The sequence below is a fragment of the Amblyomma americanum genome, chromosome 1, assembly GCF_052857255.1.
Source record: "Amblyomma americanum isolate KBUSLIRL-KWMA chromosome 1, ASM5285725v1, whole genome shotgun sequence".
NCBI lineage: Eukaryota > Metazoa > Arthropoda > Arachnida > Ixodida > Ixodidae > Amblyomma > Amblyomma americanum.
Genome location: NC_135497.1, coordinates 79,563,634 through 79,585,800, shown reverse-complemented (window position 1 = coordinate 79,585,800; position 22,167 = coordinate 79,563,634). Strand labels below are relative to the sequence as shown.

Sequence of the window (22,167 nt, the reverse complement as noted above, 5' to 3'; positions counted from 1 at the left end):
CCAGAAAAGAACGAAGATGATGTCGGTCCGCCAAACAGCCGAAGCCCGAGCACGTCACCGTAACATGGCAGAGTGAGCTCGTCTGCCAGACTCCATTCGCGAAGATCGTGAGGGCCCAATGTATGGGGCAGGAGACTTCTATTAAACATGGCTGTGTCTGGGACTCATTTTTGTATTTTGTCAAGAAATTTCATGTGCTTGCATTATGTTTTTCAAGGATACAGATGTCTGAAAGTTTCTAACGCGTTTTTCTCCAATTATAGTTTTCAGCATTCTTTTATATTTTGTGCAACAAGTTTCAAGTACTTGCAGTAGTCAAATTTGGATAAAATATTGCACACAGCCTCTTCAAAGTCTGTAGAATGTTGCTATCTATCTGATTATAAAACATATCTTCAAAATTTCTTGAAAAAAATTCAAATTTTGACACATGGTGCCAAAAATATATACATTTAGAGTTCCTGAATTTTTTTTACGATTATGGGATAAAATGAATAAATTTGAAGTAGATTTCAACATACTACATTACCAAAGCAACACAATGAGCTATTGCAAACTCCTCTAAACATAAATTTCATTATCAAAAAAGTGTTCACAAAAGGCCCTATGTTGTGATTTTGTGGACCCTTTTACACAAAAACTAGGCAAGCTGCAAAAAAAAATAAGACCATATTTGGAATCTGCATTAAAAACCCTATCAATGACCCAAGTTACATAATCATAGGTTCAATATTAAGAAAAAAGTGTCTTCGAGGAGCGTGTCCCCTTAACATCCCAAAGCGAATTAGGCTATGAGGGACGCCGTAGAGGAGGACTCCAGAAGTTTCGACTACCTGGGGTTCTTTAATGTGCGCTGACATCACACAGAATTTCGCCTCCATTTAAATTAGGATGCCGCGGCTGGGATTGAGCCCGTGTCCTTCGGGTCAGCAGCCGAGCACCGTAACCACTGAGCCACCGCGGCGGTCTTGTCCAATCTGTCAATGTTCTGGCCATTCCAATGCAAAGCCTATGATACAAGCCAATTTCCCTGACATACTACTACGTCTGTGCTTTAATGTAATGAAAACTGTACAAAAAGTAAAATAAGGAAGGAAGAAAACAGAATGACAAAAACTGAGGTATAGTTAAACCTCAATGTAACGAAGCGTTTCATTTTCGCAGCTTTGTTTCCTTGAACACTCTATATTTTTAGCTCCAATATATTGAAGTAAACTTTGCTGGAAGAAAAGCTTGTACAGTGAAGGCTCGTTAGTAATTTGAACCTCATTAATTCGAATTTCTGCATAAATCGAACTGAACAACTTGGTTCGTCCATGCTCTATTAGACACCATACAAAACACAGCCCGTTAATTTTAACGTGTATGGGATGCGGCATTGATAATTCGATCTACACGCCGCCACGCCTGGGTGGCCTGGGCACGCGGAAAATCAAGAAATCCTCCTGCGAGGCTGCGCTGCCTCCCTGGAGGAGATGTGGAGAGGGTAAAACGCATGCGAGGTGCGAGATCATGTAAACAGGGGAGGGGACTCGATGTCTGAGCGCAAAACAAAATGGAGCTTTGACTGTTTGCTGCAAGTCTGTCTGTTCTCCAGTGCCCTTTGAGTGTGATTGGTTGGAGTCGTAGCGGTAAACCTACACAGTGTGCCACGGTGTAGTCAGTCTGCAGTAATTACCGCGCCAAAACGCTTCAAGAGAAGACTGAAACCATGCATGAAGTCAATGCCAGTGCATTATTGAAACCGGATGCCATCAAAAAGCACAGCATGCTCATTGATTTCCCAGTTTAGGACTTGGGCTCAGAAGGTTGTAAAATCGGGCAATGTATGTGCGGCCATCCTGGTGACTTTTGCTTTTTGACTGCGACAGTTGTGCGACCCTGCACCTCGCAAGTGATAATTTGGGAGCTGCAGAGGCTGCGCCATCATTTTGGTTGAACAGCACCAGTTGCGGGATCGTTGCACATTCCTCCACAGCGAAAGTTTGGAAACGTTGAACGCCGCTCGCCTCTTCAGTATGAAGTCAAAAAGGTGGTTTTTTGATAAGTACAGGAGAAAAAAGCAGAAGGTGATGACTGAATACTTTAGAACAATAAAATAGCAAATAATCTTACTGCCAGAAAGCTTCCCAAATGTAGTGAACTGCATATTCTGTTCACTTTCGTTAGTTTGAACTATGAACTGCGGTGGCATCCCCGTTAAAGGGGCTCTGAAAGAGGCTCTAATAAAGTTGCGGTATGCCTGGGATGTTAAAGCACGGCGCTTAAAGGGACTACGCAATCAATGAAAAGTCGCTTGTAAATGTTTTCAATGCTTAGAAATGATCCTAAAAAGCATTCACACCAAATATGAGTCTTCGGAACTGAGCCGGCAATTTATTATCAATTTTTAAAAACTGCGTTTTTTAAAATTCGCGGGCCGATTGGTGCGCTCGTAGTGACCGATTTTGAAACTAAAATCATGAAAAAAGACGTCACTCTACCCATGACGTCACCAGGCCACCACACGCTGTCATTCGCTGGAGCCACGGCAGCCACGACGTCACAGGCACACTTCCAGTAGCCGTGAAAATCGTCTGCTCGTGACGCCGCGCGACCCTCGGACAAGCGCGAGCCAGGGCATGGCCTTCGCGCATATGGTTTCAATTTTCCTCTGCCACCTCCTTCTGTCGGGAGTTCTGGAGCCACTCGCAGTGGCTTGCCGAGTCGCTACTGTTGTCGCTGGCGTTCAGCCGGTACGGCGTGAACGCATAGGGCTCGATGCCCATCGCGGCCGTAAGAGCGAGCAGTCGCACCTCGAAGTCCGGGTCCATTACTGCTAACTACAACAGACGACAAGCAAAGAAACCCGACACGCGCCGCAATCACGCCGCCGACGCTGCTGCTGGGGTGCTAGGAGGAACAGCCAGAAGTTGCAAAAGGAACGTGAGCAGATGACGTATTGATGGGCGGGGCCCAGTCCCAGACCTGTTTTCTTTATTTTTGTCTGGTGCCCTGCGTGTACGAGCTGAGGGGGGAGAGGAGGAGCGCAATTTTTAATCGTCTATATCTTGGTTGTTATTGATGCTAGCTTAAAAAATTCTTGCGTTGGGGTGACGAGTGATGAAATGCCTATCTCTCGTCTGCTTTACGTAATCTCAATTAATTTATTGCATAGTCCCTTGAACAAATATTGTCCAGCACGAATTTTTTTAATGCGCTTTGTAGAAGCTTAGCTATCTGTAGTCAAAATTTGAATTTCAGCGTCTTCGTGCTTTTCCCTGTCCTCTCGGAGCTTTTTGCACGCTGGAAGGTCAGCATTCCTCTGCTGGCCCCATCTCTGGAAGCGGAGCTTTCCGACCCACTGGCCATGGTAGCTGCCTGATGTCTGAAAGAACATAGCCAATAGCCACCTCTCGCCATGTATACACAGATGCGAGTGACGAAGGAGAGTACGAGCATGAAAAAGTCGCCGGGAAGGGCTCGCCAAATTTAGCGTGCGATTGTGGGTCCCCTGCTGCGTGTATAAGTGTATTACTTTACTTGGGTTTTCATGACAACGTAGTGCAGTGATTGAGTGAGTTGATGTGCTTCCATGGAAGATGCTTCAGGGCCGCTTTTAAATTCAAATGAACGAGCTTTTACTGTAGTCCTGTTTCTGAAGTGGAAACTTCGAAACCCTGTAACTAAAGTTCTATGAGAGGCAGGCTGATAATTTCGCCCTTAATGCATGCATTTAAGTGAGTTCCTTGCAGCAAATTGATCAATTTTCTAAGGAAGCAGAAGGCTCCAGCAGTGAAATACTCAAGCACTTACGGCATGGTTCGTATCCTCAATTTCAGGTCCCCAGGCTCACCATCAATGTGGGGTTCACCTACATTGCAGCAAAAAGAAAAACAAAAACTTTGAAAATGGGCAATATAAAAACAAAAAAGCAATTTTGCTCCGGAAGGAAATAGGCATGATGGAAAGTCCAAAACACTACAATGTGAAAAATACTGGACTGTTTTACTACCCAGGAATATAGTTAAACCTCGTTAAAACGAAGTTGAAGGGGCCTGGCAATTACTTCGTTATAGCCCATGTTGACCGAGCTTACAAGGGGAATCATCATCCTTTCCTTATTTCCAAAATTTCGTTACAAACCATTTTCTTTGTAAGGAGGCTCGACTGTGCTGACTGCAACAGCAAATGATACAGTACGACGCCAGCACAAGCTACACTTCTACCCTGGGTCATATTCACCGTCTAGTGCATGGTGCAAATGGTGCATGAATATTGCGATGTATAATGATATTTATGCAAAACAAATAATGCTGCTGTCACAAGGGCACTTTCAGTCATGATCGAACTCAATGCAAATCTGGTGCTGCTACAACCCAGCCACTCACCATCAAGCTCAATCCTACTCGACTGCAAGCCAGTTCCTGAAGTACTATCGCACTTTCGATCATGCTACTCTCATGCACAAGACATGGTGAAATGCAAATGCAAAACGTCACAATAATAGTTCATGAAATAAATATTTTTATTTATTTGTTTGCTTTATTCAGTGTGGCACGACTTTCCAGACTGTGTTCACACACTCAACACCACATGCCTGCCTGGGCACTAGTCAAGCTGGTAGTATGGTGATTACGTGCGTTTGTGATAGAATCTGCTGCAGCGTTACACTCGGAAGTTTTGATCAGAAGCGTTTTTGTTTAATTTTACTTCATGCCACTATTTCAAAGACTGTGTGTGCATGCAGCACCACTTGGCATTTAGAAGGCCAACTTATCGATCGTGATCCAAGTGGGTGGGGTGATCGAGCATGGAGCTTCAATCAGGATTGGAAGTGCATGCGTGACAGCATTACAAGACAACTGCTGCACTTGCTGCCAAAGCTGTCATGATCCATACACTCTCGACCAGTTCCCTAGCAGTTTAACAACTGCATCATGATTTTCCTCCAATAATTTTGTATTAGGCTCAATAACTGTGTCCAGCAGATCCAGTATCAGCGATAAATCCGGATCTAACCCACTCAGAATCTGCATGCTGAAGCCTACAAGAAAGCACACAATGCAAGCTACAGTTAAATGGCTGCTGCACAACACACACACTATTGTCAGGATGGTTTTAGGGCACCATTGAGGTCCTCATAGCATGTCGACACTTGAAAAGTGTTTGAGTGCAATCACAAACAACTGGTTCCCTTCTATAACCTCTGTATGCTTCTGGCGCAAAAATATCCACAACTTTTAACTAGGAGCTCAGAAGTAATGCAGCCAAATTGTTTCCTGCATTAAGAAAATTGCTCAGAATGAGAAACTGAAAAAGCTGGTGGCGCAGTCTCAGAAAGTTGGCATGCAGTCCAAAAGCTTGTGTTGTTCTCAAATTATCCTTTATATCAAATAATTTCTCAGCACTGTAACGCTCCAACATGAATGTTTAGGAAAATGTATGGCTATATCGCAGAAAAATTAGCTGTTACATCTGACATATCGAACTTCAGGCAATGCTGGGTGACTCAAGCTGGCTTTCCCTCATCACATCTCTGGAGCTCTCCTGCACGAAACTGTGAGTGCTATGGTGCTGCATAGCGTGTGCAGGCCAATTTTCCATGATGTAGGCAGCAGGCACGTAGCCAGCCAACCAGAATATGTGGTTTTAGCATGTTGCACCAGTTATGCTCGCACTGTTATGCAGTTTGCAAGTGCCGTGCATCACGCTGCCATCGGCAATTTCGTATGGTTTTCGTTGCCTCTGTGTGACTGGATGGCAGCAACAAAACGGCAGAACCTCCCCTTTTCCACGAAACTGGAAATTATCAAGGGAGCTGAATGGGATAAGAAGAAATTCGAAGTCGCCGCAGCGTACAACATTCCGAGAAGCACGCTGAGCATCATTTTGCTGGCGCTCACTTCCTTCTTTCCGCCAGTCTACCCGTTTTAGCAAAGGCCGCCCCATGACTTCACCAGCTAATCTCGATGACTCTCGCTGCTGCCACTTCCTTTCACGTGTTCGCGTAAGAACAAGGCTGACGTTCAGACTAAAGTAGAAAAGCAGCGTGGCGCTCACAGCACCAGATGCGTATGCATAGCGGTGTATGAAGATGCTGAGGCAGCTGCAATACAAATGCTCAACGTTCTATCACAAAACGTTCCCATTTCTGGCCCCATGGCCGAGCAGAAAGCAAAGGACTTTGTTTTTGTTCTCATGAGACCTGACTTCTATGTTGGCTCTGGTTGACTGCAGCGCTTTAAAGAACACCACGAAATTGTTGGCAAGGCAATCACTCGTGATTGCCGTTGTTGCTGTGAACACGTAGATGGAAGAAACTTTTTTGGGTGAGCTTGACGAAGCCATCGCGGGTCTTGATTTGTGGAACCAGTGGTTCGGATTTTCTCGTCCTCTTTGTGATGGGGCAGCCGTAGATGACTGTCTCAAGGGATGACGATGTTGAGACCGCGGGACTGCATGCAGACGAAGTTATTGCAGACATCATGGATAACCACCACAGATGTGACTTGTGACGAGGACTTGAGAGAACCTTGCCCATGCGCTTCAATGAGCTCCGTGCGCTCAGCATGGTTTATCGCTATTGTGTGCCAATAGAAGGCTGCAGTCTCAGCTGTACCTAGTCCATCAATAGCATTGAAAAAGGCTCTCCCCAAGGCAATAAAAATGAATAAACAAAAAATTAATGACTACTTTGCTCGCTAAACTGCGTGCAGCAAGTGGCTATCATAACTTAATTTTTTTCCCATCTCAATGCTTGTATGTTAAATTTACAGCCACTTTTATATCCAATTACACATTATATCAAACTAGTAGGCGTTTTCTGGGAGTTCAATATACGCAGGTTCAACTGTACAATGGAATCTTTTCCATTCAAGCGCATTTATATTAAACTTATGTTTTGGTTCCACTATTAAAAAGGCTCCAGTTAACTGGAATGCCGTATAATTTGAGAAAAATGTCAGTCCCCTTCAAGTTTGAATTATTTAGAGTTGACTGCACTATGACTTCCCCATGCTTTTTATGTTCTAGGCCCTGCCTTGCTCGTGACTGTGTGGCCCAAGCCAGCAAGACTGGATTGCATTTCAGCACTGAAGGCTGCTTGGAGGGCCAAATGTTTTTTATAAACTTGCATCAATATAGTAACAGGTTAGACAGCATTTCCAAAGGTGTTGAGCTGGAAGAAGGCCTCAAGCAAGGTGGAAACAAGAGCATCAAGAAGCAAGGATAAGTTTCAGCACAGAGGAGAAACAACAGTGAGTGGAGCAGTGAGTGATATGTGAACAAAAGCTTTTAGATAGCATCTCAGAATTAAAAAGTGAGGGAAGGATAGCACACACAGCCATCATGCAAAGTAGACTATTGCCAGCATAGGAGACATAAAAAACCATGGAACACAAAATGCACTGTTACACATCACATTTTACTTTATAATCACAGAAATATCCCCTGAAATTTAGTTCCAAGCATTCAATACAAATTCCAGCTAACAGCAAGTTTCCATTTTATAAAAAGAAAGCACCACAGCTGCTCAACACAAGGCAGATGACAAAACGAAAATGTAGTGCACTGTTACTGTAATGTCTAAATCAGCTAATGGGATATGATATCCTGTGGTCCAATGAATATAAAGAGGACTATACTCTGTTTCAGACACAGCAGGCAGTGCTGCGAAGGCTGCGGAAGTAGTGCGTCCGCGAAATCATTGTACTCCACCATGTGTCATCCGTTCTTTTCGAAACTTTGGCAAGTGTTCGGACGAAAACTAAGAGTGGTATAAAACGAAGTGGTAGCATTAGGAATCACGGTCGAAGCTGGAGGCGCCCAGTGTTCAGGCCCTCTGGCTGTAATTTTCACTGAGTGTCGACTACTTTTTAGGCGCGGATGGAGTTGGAATGATTCACCCTACCAGCTGCGTAACATACCGCCACATGCGGTTCTTATTCCTCAAAAGACTTGAAGAGTCGCAGGACGCAAATGTGGCATGAGGTACAACTAAGTCTAGGAGGTGCCAGACACAGCACTTAAGGTTTGTCGCAACAAAATGTGCCTGTGTTCACTTTGTATGGTGAACTGATTTTGAGCGCGGACTTAGCTTGCGCAAACAGGCGTGCTAGAGCTTTGGCAGCGTTGACTGCTACGTATGAAACGGAGTACCTATATGCACACATCAGTCAATACTACAAACAAGTGGCAGACTGACTAATTCTGTGCGCCTGCAGATACACCCACAGCGGGATGCAAAAACATGTCAAATATAAAATTTATGCAGCTGCCCTCCTCCACTGCATCTTGACAATATGAATTCCGGCGCAACACCAAAAAAAACTTGCAGGTTTGAGGCATCCATGAAGCTTAGCACTTTGGAAATCATTATATTGCAAACATGCATTAACTGTCTATAGTAGGATACAGCTAAAAAAAAACAGCAGTTGTTAACACTGGGTCACAGTCTGAGCCATCCTGTATTACTGCACCAGCCAATCACAACAGTAAACGAAATCAGCTTTTTATTGTTTGACTATTTACCTAGCCAGGTGTCAGAATTCTAGAGCCCAGAATTATTTCTCTTGTGATTAGCTTCTTGTTAAGTAAAAGGAAAAGTTTTAACAGCAGACTACTTTTTTGTGGAAAAATTCTGTGCAACGGTGCTATGCTAAATGTGGGCGGAGCTTCACTGCAGACTTATGTTGTATCCAACTATAGAGATCATAATGCACATATTGTACTGCAGTAAAAAAACCTTACAGACCAAACTGGCCATTTAACTCCATCTCACACAGGCACACTAGTTACTGACCTTCTGCCACAAAGACTTGCTCTTGCCCATCTTTCATGCCAGCCTCCACTTCCACCTCCAACAGTTTCTCTTCATTCACCAACCTGAAGAGATCCCAATAATCAGGAAGGAACACACAAAGCTTACTTCTTTCAATGCTCTACTAACACACACAACTGTTGCTCAAGCATAACCACGAAAACTCACTTGACATTAGGGCACTCATCGCAGACGGTCTGCTGCATCATTTGGAAGCGGCCAGGTCCTAGCTGTCGTGTGACCATCTCTTGGCGACAGTTACATCGCCGGGTGCCTTTGGCTGGTTTCACCACTGGCTTGTTGCGAACAACCTCGACAAAGTTCCCTGCATACAGCTCTTCCAGGGTAACCCAGAGGTCCATGACCACATCTGCACCACGAGGGATTTCCCGTTGCTCGTTCCGGGAGCCTTCACCAAAGAAGCCGAAATCACCGAAGAAACTGCCGAAGAAAGTGAAACATGTTGCAATTAAAGATACCAAAAAATGCAAAAAATATGATCCATAGTGTGGTGAACTGCAGCAATGGTACAGTATGGTATTGCATGGGATAATAGGCGTGGTATTATGGCATGGTTGGTTGAATGTCCGAATGCTGCACATGCATTATGAGGGATACTGCAGTGGAGTGCTCGAACTTATTTTGACTGCCTGGGGTTCTTTGATGTGCACATCACACGGCAAAGAACCTCTTGTATTTGACCTGCACTGAAATGAGGCCACCACAGCCACGATTTGACCCTGCGAACTCTGGCTCAGCAGCCAAGTGCTTAACACATTCACGGAGTTGTGGGTCACCAATGGGTAACATCGTGTATACATGCTGTGCGGCAATGAATATTGAGTCGTGCGAAGAATCCATGGGTCAGCTGTGATTTATCAAAGGATCAATGAAAAGCACAAATGGCGTGTCGCTGTCGCCAATTACTGGCAGTTTCAAGAAGTTGGCTTAGCCGTGGCTTCCTGTGAATTGTAGCTGTGCACTGTCATGATGCATCCAAGAAAATTGAAGGTGGCCCACCGGTGCGCCATGCCGCACAGGGATTAGGGCTCCAAAAATTGCCGCCGCAGTGAACACGTTAAGACAATGAGCCATTGCAGAGAGTTTAAAATAAACAGTGTAATATGAACACTGATGTACTTTTCAGGGCTTTTCCTTTCTCAGAGTGTATTCCGTGCTGTTGTAAAAAGTATAAGGCCAGAACAGCAAGCATACTAAATGCCTACACATACTGCTGGTAACACAGAAGACACAAACAATGCAAGATAACTCCGAAAACATCTATTAATTATTTGCCCTAGCAGCATGCAAAATGTCAGTGAATTGCAGAATGAAAAGAAAGCACACATGCTACACCTAGTGACAGAGCATCAGGTGAAGGAAGCACTAAGAATTTGGCAAAGAAGCTCCGCTGACAGAATTCGGAGCTGCATGACAAACTAGCACTAAAATTACATGCAAGCCGTTAACCTTCATTTTCATTTTCTTGTATGTTGTTATTGGGAAAGATGGCTTGCACACCTTATCATATATGCCATGATAGGGCACTAAGTGAAGCTTCCATCAAGTTTCCACAGTGCAGTTGGTGATAAGTGGATTAGACAGGCAGATTTTTGCCATACATCAGGTTATCCAACAAGGTGGCTGCTGCGACGTCTTACAAGCCATCAACACGTGCACATATTTAAGGGCACCTTACAGAGACAATGTATAAATGGGACAACTCAAATTAAAACAACACAACACAAAGATGTTTGCAGAAATTTAAAAGACAGCGCAATTTACTTTCATGTAAGATGAGCATCCAGCAGGAAAGTATATTTTCTGCTGGTTACAAACTGCAAACAAAAATGAAACATTAAAAAACGACTCACCTTGCGAAGGGATCACTGCCACCAAACGCATCATGTTTCAACCCCTCTTCTCCGTGACGATCGTACGTTTTCCGTTTTTCAGGATCTGACAGCACCTCATAAGCTGCTCCCAGGTCTTGGAACTTCTCTTGTGCACGCGGATCATCCTTGTTTTTATCAGGATGCAACTCCTTTGCAAGCTTTCGGTATGCTTTTTTGATCTGATTCACATTTGCCGAACGCGACACCCCTAGAATACTGTAGAAGTCCCTCCTGAAAGGCAAGGTGCAGACATTAGAGTTCGAAGGTGCTACTGTGGCCCGCCGCTAAACTCCTTCCAACATCGGGCACGATGAGTCATAATAGGATCCGAACTAGGAGCCCTTACGCTCATCATGCCACAACGTCGGCAGCGCACACAAATCACTGCGAATGCATCCAAGCAAGCTTAGGTGCGTTCACAACGAGCACAAATACCAGGCTGCGGTCAGAGCCGGCCGAGCGATACTGAAAGCGACACGTCGACGAAACATCTACTTTCTCTGGACGGTCACTAATGCCCCTGACAACGATATAAAAAAAAAACTGTGAATCTCGAAGCTATCGACACGGACACACGGACATGTAATGTTGACGTGGTGCGAAACAAGAAGCCAGCAAAATGTTCTTCGCAGCCTTGAGCTGAGATCAAGCAGATACCGAGCAAGAATGGCGACAATAGCATAAAAGCATGCAACCAAGGTCTGCACAACGCGAAACCACGTCATTTCAGTGCACAAGTGCTTAACATGAGCCCGGCAAGATTTGACAGCGAGTCCTGTTCGAGCGAGAACAAGCGGACGATCTCATTCATTCTGTTCAACTGTAATTTCCACTTCTGGAGAAAAACGAATGACAGTAGAGTAAGCTGCACTGCACGCTATTCCTACTTCACACTAAATATTCAATTCTGAGCGCTTACCCGGCTAAGCTTTGAGCAATTAGAAGCAGAAGAACGGAAAAACTCAGGAGCCCGAGCGCCGGTGACGCCATTGTTGTGATATACACGTGTATCAAAGTGCATGCCGGGTAGAAAGTAGAAGCAGGAGCTAAGCGTGGCGTCGTGGCGTCACCTAAGAGGAGTCAAGTTGGTAATATCTCATTGGCTACTGTAAAAACGAAACCGCAACGAAAGTAGTTTTGTTTTCGCGAAATACTCAAATTAGAGTGTTTTGAATAGAGCAGAGTTTTCAGATTTATTTTTTTCTTCAGAAGAACCAAAGCCTTCAAAATATCAGCGAATAGCTGCGAAATTTTTTTTTTGGCTAAAGAAAGAACAACGCCAAAGCTTGCAAACGCGGTTACAGCTATGAAGAAAAAGGCACCTACGATGTTAGTTCCTATAGCTTTATTCGATTCAGAGCTGGTTCACGGCACCACTCCTGAAAAAGTGTCGCTGGTGCCAGCTCAGTGGAGAACCAGTTCTGTAGTGCAGGTAGCGCGTCAGCAGCGCCCCGCCCTTATGTGCGACAATTTTCAATCGAGCGCGTGCAAGCAGCTTTTGTCGTCTGCTCGCCGTGGAGGTGGTCAGTGGTGCAGTTCTCGCGTGTGTTTTTTGTGTGCGGTTTTCGTGCATAACGAGACTTGCGTCGTCCATGGAGTTGGCCATGGTCGACGACGGGGACATCACATAGTTCCTTGCTATGGAGTAGTTCTACTCTTACTACACTGAATACCAGGAAACCGACTCCGTGCTGCCCTTGCAATTGCCGCAACTCGCTTTTTTGGACCGATTGCAGCCGAATTCTGAAGCACTGTAAAAGCGTGGTTGCAATTGCTACTTCAATTTCGAATTCATGAGGCTCTTCAGACTATCTAGAGAGTCGTTCGAAGAACTTTCGGCGCGCTTCAAGGCCCTGAATATTTTCCGACGCCTAATTGGGGGGGGGGGGGGGGGGGGCACAAATTACCGTCGAGAGCCCACCTCGCTCATTTAGCTCTTTATAAGCAGTTTAAAAGTTACCTCGCTGCTTTGCGTGAGCCCCGGCATCCCCGTAGCCACAGCAGAATCAATGTCCAAGCAGCGGTGATACCAGCAGCATCTGCCTGCATGCTAGCGCAGAAGGCAGAGGTACCGGCGCCAGCAAAACACGCCCGCGATTCGCCCTGCCCGTATTTTCCCAACAGCCCACACGCCATTGTTGCGCCGTCTGAAAAAAAAAAATGTTTTGTGTGAACTCGCACGCACACGGACGGCTTATATAGCTATATATGTTATACAAGTAGCAGGTACAACAAAAAACACAAAGTTACCTGCTGTGGCGTATATTTCAGCGTCATTTTCTCGCAAAATGACACAGGACCCGTCGACGACAGCGAAGACCTCCCTCAATTCACCTTCAATACTTGCGAGCATGTTAGCGTCGTCTGCTCAATGCTGTCTGCATGTGCACAGGAGGAGGAGGAGGAGGATAAACTTCATTTTCGTCGACCAAGGTAGCAGTTGGTGTGGGGTTATAGCCCCGTCAAGTGGCCATGAGTCCGTGGCGTCCGGCGACTTCTAGGGCCCTTGTCACAACCCGGATCTGTGTGTCCGAGTCGGAACTGAGCAATGCGACCTCCCACTGGTCTGGATTCGAGAGCTGCAAACCTCGCGAAGGGGAGTCCTGAGGGCAAGCCCAGAGTATGTGGGATAGAGTGGCATGTTGGCCACGTAGTTGACAGGAGGGAGAGTAGACCGCAGGGTCACGGAGCAAGACTATACAGGAGGTGAAACTCCCGTCAGCGCAGCGAGCGCAGACGATCAGATAAAGCAATGCCGATGAAGGGATAAACCAAGAGGGATACATGCGAGGCACTATACGCCGCCACCACCTTTAGAGATGAAAGTGGGGGGAGTACCGGTCGCTGAGGTCCAAACGATCAGGATCCTGGGTATGTATCTGCAGACTAACAGGAAGAATAGCGAGTCCTTGCAAAGGCTTAAAAATACGGTCAATGCTACCGTGCGGCTAATCAGGAGAATCGCCAATCGTAAGAGAGGTGTTAAGGAAAAAGACTTGTGTAAGCTAGTGCAGGCATTTGTGCTCAGTAGAATAGTGTATGCGACGCCTTATTTGAAGTTGGACGCGGCGGAAAAAGGAAAGGTGGAGGCTATGATTAGGCAGGCGTATAAAGCGGCCCTTGGGTTGCCTCAAAATGCGTCTACCGAAAGGCTGCTGGGATTAGGGGTGCACAACACCCTAGAAGAACTACGGGAGGCGCACTTGGTGATGCAGCTCGGTAGGCTTTCAAAAACAAAAGCAGGAAGGGACATATTGGAAAGGATCGGCATTGGAGTTGACGTTCCAGCCGGTGACACGAAAATTCAGATGAGGCGGGAAATGCACAAGGGCTTGTACATAAAACCTTTGCCCAAGAACATGCATCCAATACATCATGAGGACCGCAGGAAGGCAAGAGCCAAAGCTTTACATGCTAAGTACGGGAAGTACAACGGGGCAGTCTATGTAGATGTCGCCGAGTATAAGGACAAGGATGCATTTGCAATTGCGGTGGTGGACGGGCGAGGACGCTTGATCGCCTCTGGATCAGTCAAAACCCGCTCCCCAGAAACTGCTGAGGAAGCGGCGATAGCACTAGCTATGACTAGTAGTAATGCTGACCTGATCTTCAGCGATTCAAAAACAGCCATCCGAAATTTGGCGAGGGGCAGAATATCTGTCACAGCGGCGCGGTTGCTGAATCGGGCCACGGAGCGAGGGATTACGGAGACGGAAATTGTCTGGGTACCTGCACACTCTGGGAACCCTGGGAACGAGACGGCTCACATGAATGCTCGAGGTTTCGTCAGCCGAGTAGGTGAGCTGGACGTCCCGGGAAGGTCCACGAGAGATGGGCTGGTATCCTTTCATGACATTACTAACCATTTCAGACTTGAGCGGAGGATTTACCCACCCCCGGACAAGCAATTGGTGAAGGCGCAGGAATGCGTCTGGCGACGATTGCAGACTAGATGTTTCTTCAACCCATACGTATTGAGCAAAATCTACCCGGACATTCAGCCGGAGTGCAAATGGTGTCACGAATTGGCAACCTATGACCACATATTATGGAGCTGTAGCATAGCACCGCCACCGGCGGACATTATGCGTGATCCTTCCCTCGAGCAGTGGGAGGCCGTGTTGGCCAGCTCAGACCCGGTCGTCCAGACCAGGGCCGTGGAGTGGGCCACCCAGGTCGCCGTCAGCCATGGGTTGATGGCCATCTGACACGGAAACGTCCACACATGCTCTCTGACGAAAATAAAGTTTTTCCATCCATCCATCCATCCACTGTATGCGCCGACGGGGTCGCATACAGTGGCAGCGCCATGCGGCGCCTCGTAGAAGCAGCAGGGAAAAAAAATGCAGCGCCCAGGCAGGCGGCTTCGGCGTGCGCTCAAAGCAGACAAGCAGACGACACGGGTGTTTACTTCAGCGGGCACGCCGTATATACTCCCGTATATACTCGTAGGTACTCTGGTAGAGGGGCACATTATCTCTCGAGAGAGCTGGAGCATAATGTCTTGCGTAGACAGATTTGAGTAGAAGCCAATCATGGTGCAAGGTAGGAGATCATTATCTTCAACATAATGATTAAGACGGTTGAGAATGACGTGCTCCATCAGTTTCCCAGCACAGGAAGTGAGGGAGATGGGGCGGAGGTGTTCGAGAGCTAGTCGTTTGCCTGGTTTCGGTATGAAAGTCACGCGTGCATGTTTCCATGCTGCAGGGATTTCTCCCTTTCTCCAACAATTATTCATGAAGGCAGTGAAAGCCTCAATGGACGGGACATCTAAATTACGGAGAGTTGTGTTGGAAATGCCGTCCGGTCCCGGGGCAGAGTTTGGGGCGGAGCTGAGTGAGAGCGAATCTTACCTCAGCCTCCGAAATCTCCGCATCGAGGGCCGGGTTGTCACCACCCATGTAGAAGGGGGGGGGGGGGGGGGGGGAGAGAGGGTCCGGGGAAGTAGTATTGAGATACCGGACACGAAGTTCACCGAGAAGATCCCGGTCTGAGCCGGGGTGTTGATGGACTATGCGGGAAATACTGTCTCGTTGGGATGTTTTGCAACCGTCCGGGTCCAAAAGGTATCGGAGAAGGTGTCAGGTGCGGCTTAGCCAGAGGTGGCCACGCATGTTGTCACAAACTTGACCCCATTGCTGGGTAGCCAATGAGAGAGTGTGCGCCTCAATCTGTTTGTCTGTCTTTGCTATTATACGCCGAAGCGTTCTATTGTGGAGTTGTGTTTTCCAGCGGTTTTGCATGTTTTCGCGGGCCTGCCATAGGTGGAGGAGACGGCTGTCTGTACCGGATTTATCAGTCGTGGCAGGTGATTCCTGAGTAGTAGCAGGGACATCTGCCTGGAGATTGGAGATCCACTCGTCCAGGTTATTAATCCGGGTAGGGGCGTTCTGAGCACGTAGGGAACGAAACTTGTCCAAATCTGTGATTAGGCTCGGGCGACCTTTCCGACGGTACGGGGACGTGCTGAGGGTGGTCGCGAGGATATAGTGGTCACTGCCAAGGGTATCGCCAGTGTTGAGCCACCGATCGATCCGCACGTTTTTGCAAAATGTTAGATCAGGTGAAGTGTCAACAGACACGCTGTTTCCTACGCGGGTGTGAGTGTGAGGGTCAGTAACAAGGGTGAAGCCCAGTTCCTGTGCCCGTAACCACAGATTGTTACCCTTCCGGTTGGCGGCGCGGTAACCCCAAGCGGGGTGGTGGGCATTGATATCTCCTACAATGAGGAGACCTGAATGGTGCGCGAGCTTGTTGACACGGAAAAGAAGAGGGGTGAAGTCGCGTCTTCTGTATTTTGGGGAGCTATAATGGTTAATAATGAAGAGGCTTTGGTCGCCCCTTTTACGAGGGTAGAGTTCGATCAAGACGCTGTCTACGCCAACGTCGTCTAAGGAGTGTTGGACTGCCGGCACGTTGCGTTGAATCAAAATACCGGTGTCGGGAGCGGTGACATTTTGGGCGGAGTATGTTTATAGCCAGGTAGTTTCACTGGGCCATGGGTTTCCTGGACGGCGATGATATCAGGAGGATCTCTGAATTTTGGACGTACTGCTGCAGGCTGCCTCGCTTGCGGCAAAACCCCCTGCAGTTCCATTGCCACACGTTAAGTAGGTGGCGGGGCGCCATGGTGAAGTGTGGTTGAAGCTTAGGTGGGTTTGGGGGCTGTAGCGGGAGGCAAGCGATCGCATGGTTTAACCCGTGTCGGGAGGAGGGCGGCCGATGCGTCTACCCTAGCTTCAAGACCTGTGACGCGTGTTTGGAATTGTTTCATGAGGGTGTTAAGTTGTTGTTGGATTTGCTGTTGTATTTGTTGTTTGAACTGGTGCATTTGCTGTTGGATTTGTCGGGAGAACTCAGCAAATTTCGCTTCGAGCTTAGCATCAATTTTAGCCTCTAATTTATCTTCTAGGCGAGCCTCAATTTCCTCGAGGCCGGCAAAATTAACGTTTTGTTCTGAGCGGGAGGTAAATTTCCGCTTAGAAGGAGGACTCGAGGTAGTATCTTTTGGTTACGGTGGAGTAAATGTGGGCACCAGAGGCGAGGTGGTGGGAACAGGTTGAAGGGGTAGAGTAGGATCTGTTGGAGATGGTGGATCGGGTGCAAAGGGTGGACGCTTTAAAGAATCGTTTTCTTGTTGTTGTCTATAGTTGCTAGCTTTAAGGGCTGTTATCTCGCCGCGCAGGGCTTGCAGCTCTGAATCGCGAGACTGAGACAGCTGGGGGGGGGGGGGGGGGGAGGGGGGGGGGGGAGCCGCGACTGCCCAGCTCACCTGATTTTTCGTGGAGGACTCTCGGCGAGGAGACAACCTGGAGTCCAGGGGTGGGAAGGACCATGAGCGACTCCGGCTGGAGCGCCGCTAAGAGGAGGAGGAGCGGTCTGAATCCATTTCGGCCGAGGTGTTCTCAGCCCCTTGGCGACGGGTCCGGGATCGGGAACGATGAGAGCTGGAGGCACTGTCTGAGTTCGCAGCGTGCAGTTGGCGTTGCACTACGACAGGAGGCACTTTGTAGCGGCATTTACACTTGGAGGAACCAGTGTGGTGAGGATCAGAATAAACTACACAAGTGGTGGTGCATTCATGGGCCTGGTCAGGGTCGTGAGCTCCGCATTGAGGACACTTGGAGAGCGTGGGAGACGGGCAAACGTCCTCTCGGTGTCCCGTTTTGCGACAGTTAAGGCAGGCTTCCACCTTGTTCTTGAAGATGTAGCAGCGCACAGCACTGCCGGCGTAGGAGACTTGGCGGGGGACCTTCGTCCCTGCGAAAGTGATGACAATAGATTGGGTCTTGCCTAAACGGCGAGCGTATAGAATGCAGTGTTCTGGATTCTGGTGTATCAAGCACTCCATGATTTCCTCCTGCGTCTCATCCACGTATTGGTGGTGAATGATACCTCGGGCGTATGCGCCTGGTGGGGCCAAATAGGTGGCAACTGGGTAGCTTGTCAGACCCAGGATGATTGCCTTGAACTTCGTATAAGTGACGGCGCGGTCCCGGTTCGGGGTGCTAAAGGTGAGGGTGTTGTGAACGAAATTCACCCAAAGGCGGTCCTCTGCGGAGTCGAAGTAGGTCAAATCAAGGCTTGAGGGGATTGCTCTGCGAAGAGCGTTCTCGCATCAGGCACGTAGATTGAGGCCCCCGCGAGGGCGAATGATGACTTTAAAGTCTTCAAGGGGGAGGCGTGGCAGTGACGGAGCGCGGCGAGGCAGCTTACTTGACGAGGAGGGAGGTGGCATGTGCACAACTTTCCTACACCTCCTTCGCGGACGGTGCCAAGGTTCCTTGCACAACGACACCACGGCTGCACCCAAATCAATCGCGGACAGTGGTGCAGGGGGCGCTGTGAATCGAGGGCTTTGGTGCAGCGCACCGTGAACCGGCGCCGGCGGTGCAGAGAACCACGGCTGAATCGAACAAAGCTTATAAAACAGAGAAGTAAAACAGAGAAGTACAATAAGTTTGAGAGATAAGATTGGCGAAGCCCTTACAGTTCAAAATTTCAGATGTGGGCTGGCTTCTGGTCGTGGGTGGTAGCTTGCAGCCCGTGTCTGCATGACTGCAACCTTCTCCGCCCACTGCAGCAACCTCAGTAGCGAGGCCGGGTCGGAACTATAGAGACCACGACCTCCCACCACTCCGAGTCCGCGAGGGCCCGATGTTGCAATTGTCGGCAGATGAACATAATGTGGTCGAATGTGGCTCTCGGCGCTCCACAGAGGGAACATTCGGGGGTGTGAGTAGAAGGGAAGAAAAGTGCAAGTAGCGCTGGGAATGGAAAGATGCGAGCCCTGAGTCGTCGCCAGGTCATCTGTTGTTGTTTTGTCAGCGATGTGTGCTGCGGGGGGTAAAGTAGACGTTCTTCGCGGTAGTGTAGCGTGGTATGTGATTAGTCGATCGCTCGCGCTGCCTGGATTTCTTGAAAAGGAGAAAAAACAAAGTCGTGATGAGTGACGATGTGGTGAGAAGAGAGATGAGAATACGTGCATGCACATTTGATGACACCACAAATTAACCGCAGTCGAGGGTCTTGTCATTCAAAACATGTGAAAACGCCCTCATCGCCTGAACTGCTTTCCAACATCTGCAGTCAATTAAGCGCCTAGCAGGAGGTGCAGTAAGTCTTCGGAGAGTTTATGGTTTATGGAGGTTTAACGTCCCAAAGCGACTCAGGCTAAGAGGGACGCTTTAGTAAAGGGCTCCAGAAGTTTCGACCACCTAGCTGGGGTTCTTTAACGTGCACTGGCAACGCACAGTAGACGGGCCTCCACAATTTCCCTCCACAGAAATTCGACCGCCGCGGCAGGGATCGAACCCGCGTCTTTCGGGCCAGCAGTCGAGCGCCATAACCTCGGAGCCAACGCGGCGGCTTTCTTCGGAGAGTGGCCAGCTGTCTAAACGCTTCAAGGAAGCAGCCAACTTTAGTCTTTCGCGCGCATATAGTGGACACATCGCTGTAATATATTCTCCACAGCAGAGGTGGGCATCCTCACGAGGGCGAGCCCTCATGAGGGCGTCCTCACCCTCACCATGAGAATTTCGCTCTGTGAGGTGAGGAAGGACGGGCGCATGAAAATTCGCGAGGAAAGGCATGATGAGGTGAGGGCGAGGGAGGGAAGATGTGGTGAGGTGAGGGTGAGAGAGGGCAAGATACACTGCCTGAGGGCGAGGGTGGTGGCCGAACCGTGCTCCGGGCTAACGTTTTTTGTCTGTGCAGCCCGTTATGAATTCCCGTTTTAAAGCGCTAGTTTTTTAGGACTGAAGGCTCCCGAGGAAGATGTAGTTTCTGCAGTCAGGAGGTACACGCGGCGAACACGAAAGGCAGGAAGCCGCACGCCTTCTCAGTCGCCGCGATGTATACTACTCCGCTGACAATGCTATGCCGAAAAAAGCGCTCTTCTAACTCAAAAACCTTCCTCCCTCATCTCTTTCCGATGCCAGGTTACCCTTCCAATCATTCTAGATATTTGGATGACCGTGGCCTTTAGAAGTTTGATTGTATAATCCGCTCTCAGATTGATTTGTAACTACAGCCCCAAAACTCGAATCTTCTCTTTTTTCTGAATTTTTTGGTTGCCTAGGTAGGGTTCGATTTCTCCCGGGGACTTATAATATTTCCTCTGTAGCCTGATAAGTTCAGATTTCTCTGGGGAGCATTGAAGACCGCTCTCTTCGGAAAATTCTTCGACCATACCGTGCGTGACCGGATCTCTCCAACTCCTATGGTGGCTGTGTAATCTGAGAGGAAGGCCTTCACGTAGTCGAAGATAGCGTCACCCAGACGAACATTCAGCAAACCGCACGAAATGGCGGGAGATTAGAAGCAGCGAAATTTTGAAGACCCAGTGATATCGCAATGCCATCGAGTAATGATAATTAGGCGCCCTACAAACTTTCTTTGTTCTGAGTCTATTCGGTGCATAGCACTTATTGTAATTGTCGTGGTACACGCTTCTGCAGTTTTCCAAACATTCTTGGTGTAGATTAGTTTTTGTACACAAACACAACAACGCGCTGACTCATTCCAGCAGTGCATATAGCTAATAATGAAATGTTTTAAGTGCAGGGCACATGTATGTATGCAGAGTCGTGCCAAAAATAAAGAAACGAAATTGGGTTTGGGGGAAAGGAAGTACGCAGTGTCTGTCTCACATCTCGGCGGACACCTGAGCCGCGCCGTAAGGGAAGAGATAAAGGAGGGACTGAATTAAGAAAGGAATAAAAAATAATGTGGGTTAGCTCAGCTAATCCAGGACATACAAAGCGAAAGATGTCGGCGTCCAATTTGTTCATTGGCGTCGGCGTTGACAATGTTCTAGACGGCGATGGCTTTGAGCAAAGGAAGGGCGCATAACTGGTCCCCTGGATATGCGGACACCTCATTCGTGTTTTGATACACGTGGCGGTGGTGTGAGAGAGAGAGATGTGGCCTCAATACATTAGCGCTGACACCGTTGTGGCTGGCATGCGGCTGTGCAGCAATAGCTATAGGCCGCAGCGTTCATTTGGTGATCAATCTCTCGCGATCAACCATTAACGGCATGCCACCTTCAGGGTGGCAGGGAGGGCGCACTGCCTATCCAGTGTGCGGAACACGATCAAAGCAGGTTTTTGCAGTTGAACACCAACGCCACGTACATGAAAGCGAGATTGAGGTCTCCCCTGACCCACGGAGCTGGTTGTGAGCCTTTCCCTTCGAGAAAATGAACAGCCTTTGCAAAGTTGTGAACGCCAATGAACTCTATGAACGCCGTCGGCTCACTTGTTTGTTTTTTGGGGAAAGGAAATGGCACAGTAACCGCCTCGCATATCTCGGAGGAAAGCCGAACCGCGCCGTAAAGGAAGGGATAAAGGACGGAGGGAAAGAAGAAAGAGAAAACTGAAAATTGAAAGTTGGATTTTGAGGAAAGGCGCGGCGCCGCGCAGCGGCGGGACACCTGTGGCTCGGTGCTACTAGTGGCGCATGCGCAGTATAGTGACTAGGGAGCGAGAGAGAGAAACAGGCGACGGAGTCGGTGGCGGCCATCTGCGCCGTGCGTGACGTCACTTGTGCTCCGACATACGCCGGCTCGCGCGAAGCGCTGTGTTCACTGGCGTAGTGAAGCTTTTCGCTTCAAAAGGTGCCATAGTGGAGGGCTCCGGAATAATTTCGACCACTTGGGGATCTTTAACGTGCACTAACATCACACAGCACACGGACGCCTTTGCGTTTCGCCTCCATCGAAACGCGGCCGCCGCGGTCGGATTCGAACCCGGGTACACCGGATCAGTAGCCGAGCGCACTAACCACTGAGCTACCGCGGTGGGTCCAGAAGTAAAGGCAGAGTGGTATTTTGGGGCTCAACTCGTAACTGTCTCGATTTTAAAGAGAAAGTTTTACTGGCCGCGAACTTGCGATTTCACCGTGGCGGTGCTCCGAGGAGGCACATGGCGTCACAACGTGCGCCTCGCCGCGGATATTTCTCTCTCT

The 22,167-nt window shown here is 48.3% G+C and overlaps 1 protein-coding gene across 1 annotated transcript in view; it reads right to left on the bottom strand.

The window, feature by feature from the left end:
- shv (DnaJ heat shock protein family member shriveled) overlaps window positions 1–11,755 on the bottom strand; it is a 39,004-nt gene extending 27,249 nt beyond the window's left edge. The window contains exons 1-5 of the mRNA XM_077646023.1: window positions 11,615–11,755; window positions 10,675–10,926; window positions 8,969–9,241; window positions 8,783–8,865; window positions 3,796–3,853 (exon numbers count right to left, since the gene is read on the bottom strand). Of these exons, the coding sequence (XP_077502149.1) occupies window positions 3,796–3,853; window positions 8,783–8,865; window positions 8,969–9,241; window positions 10,675–10,926; window positions 11,615–11,685 (737 nt within the window). The 5' untranslated portion in view covers window positions 11,686–11,755. The remainder of the gene's footprint in view (window positions 1–3,795; window positions 3,854–8,782; window positions 8,866–8,968; window positions 9,242–10,674; window positions 10,927–11,614) is intronic.
- Between the last annotated feature and the right edge of the window lie 10,412 nt (window positions 11,756–22,167).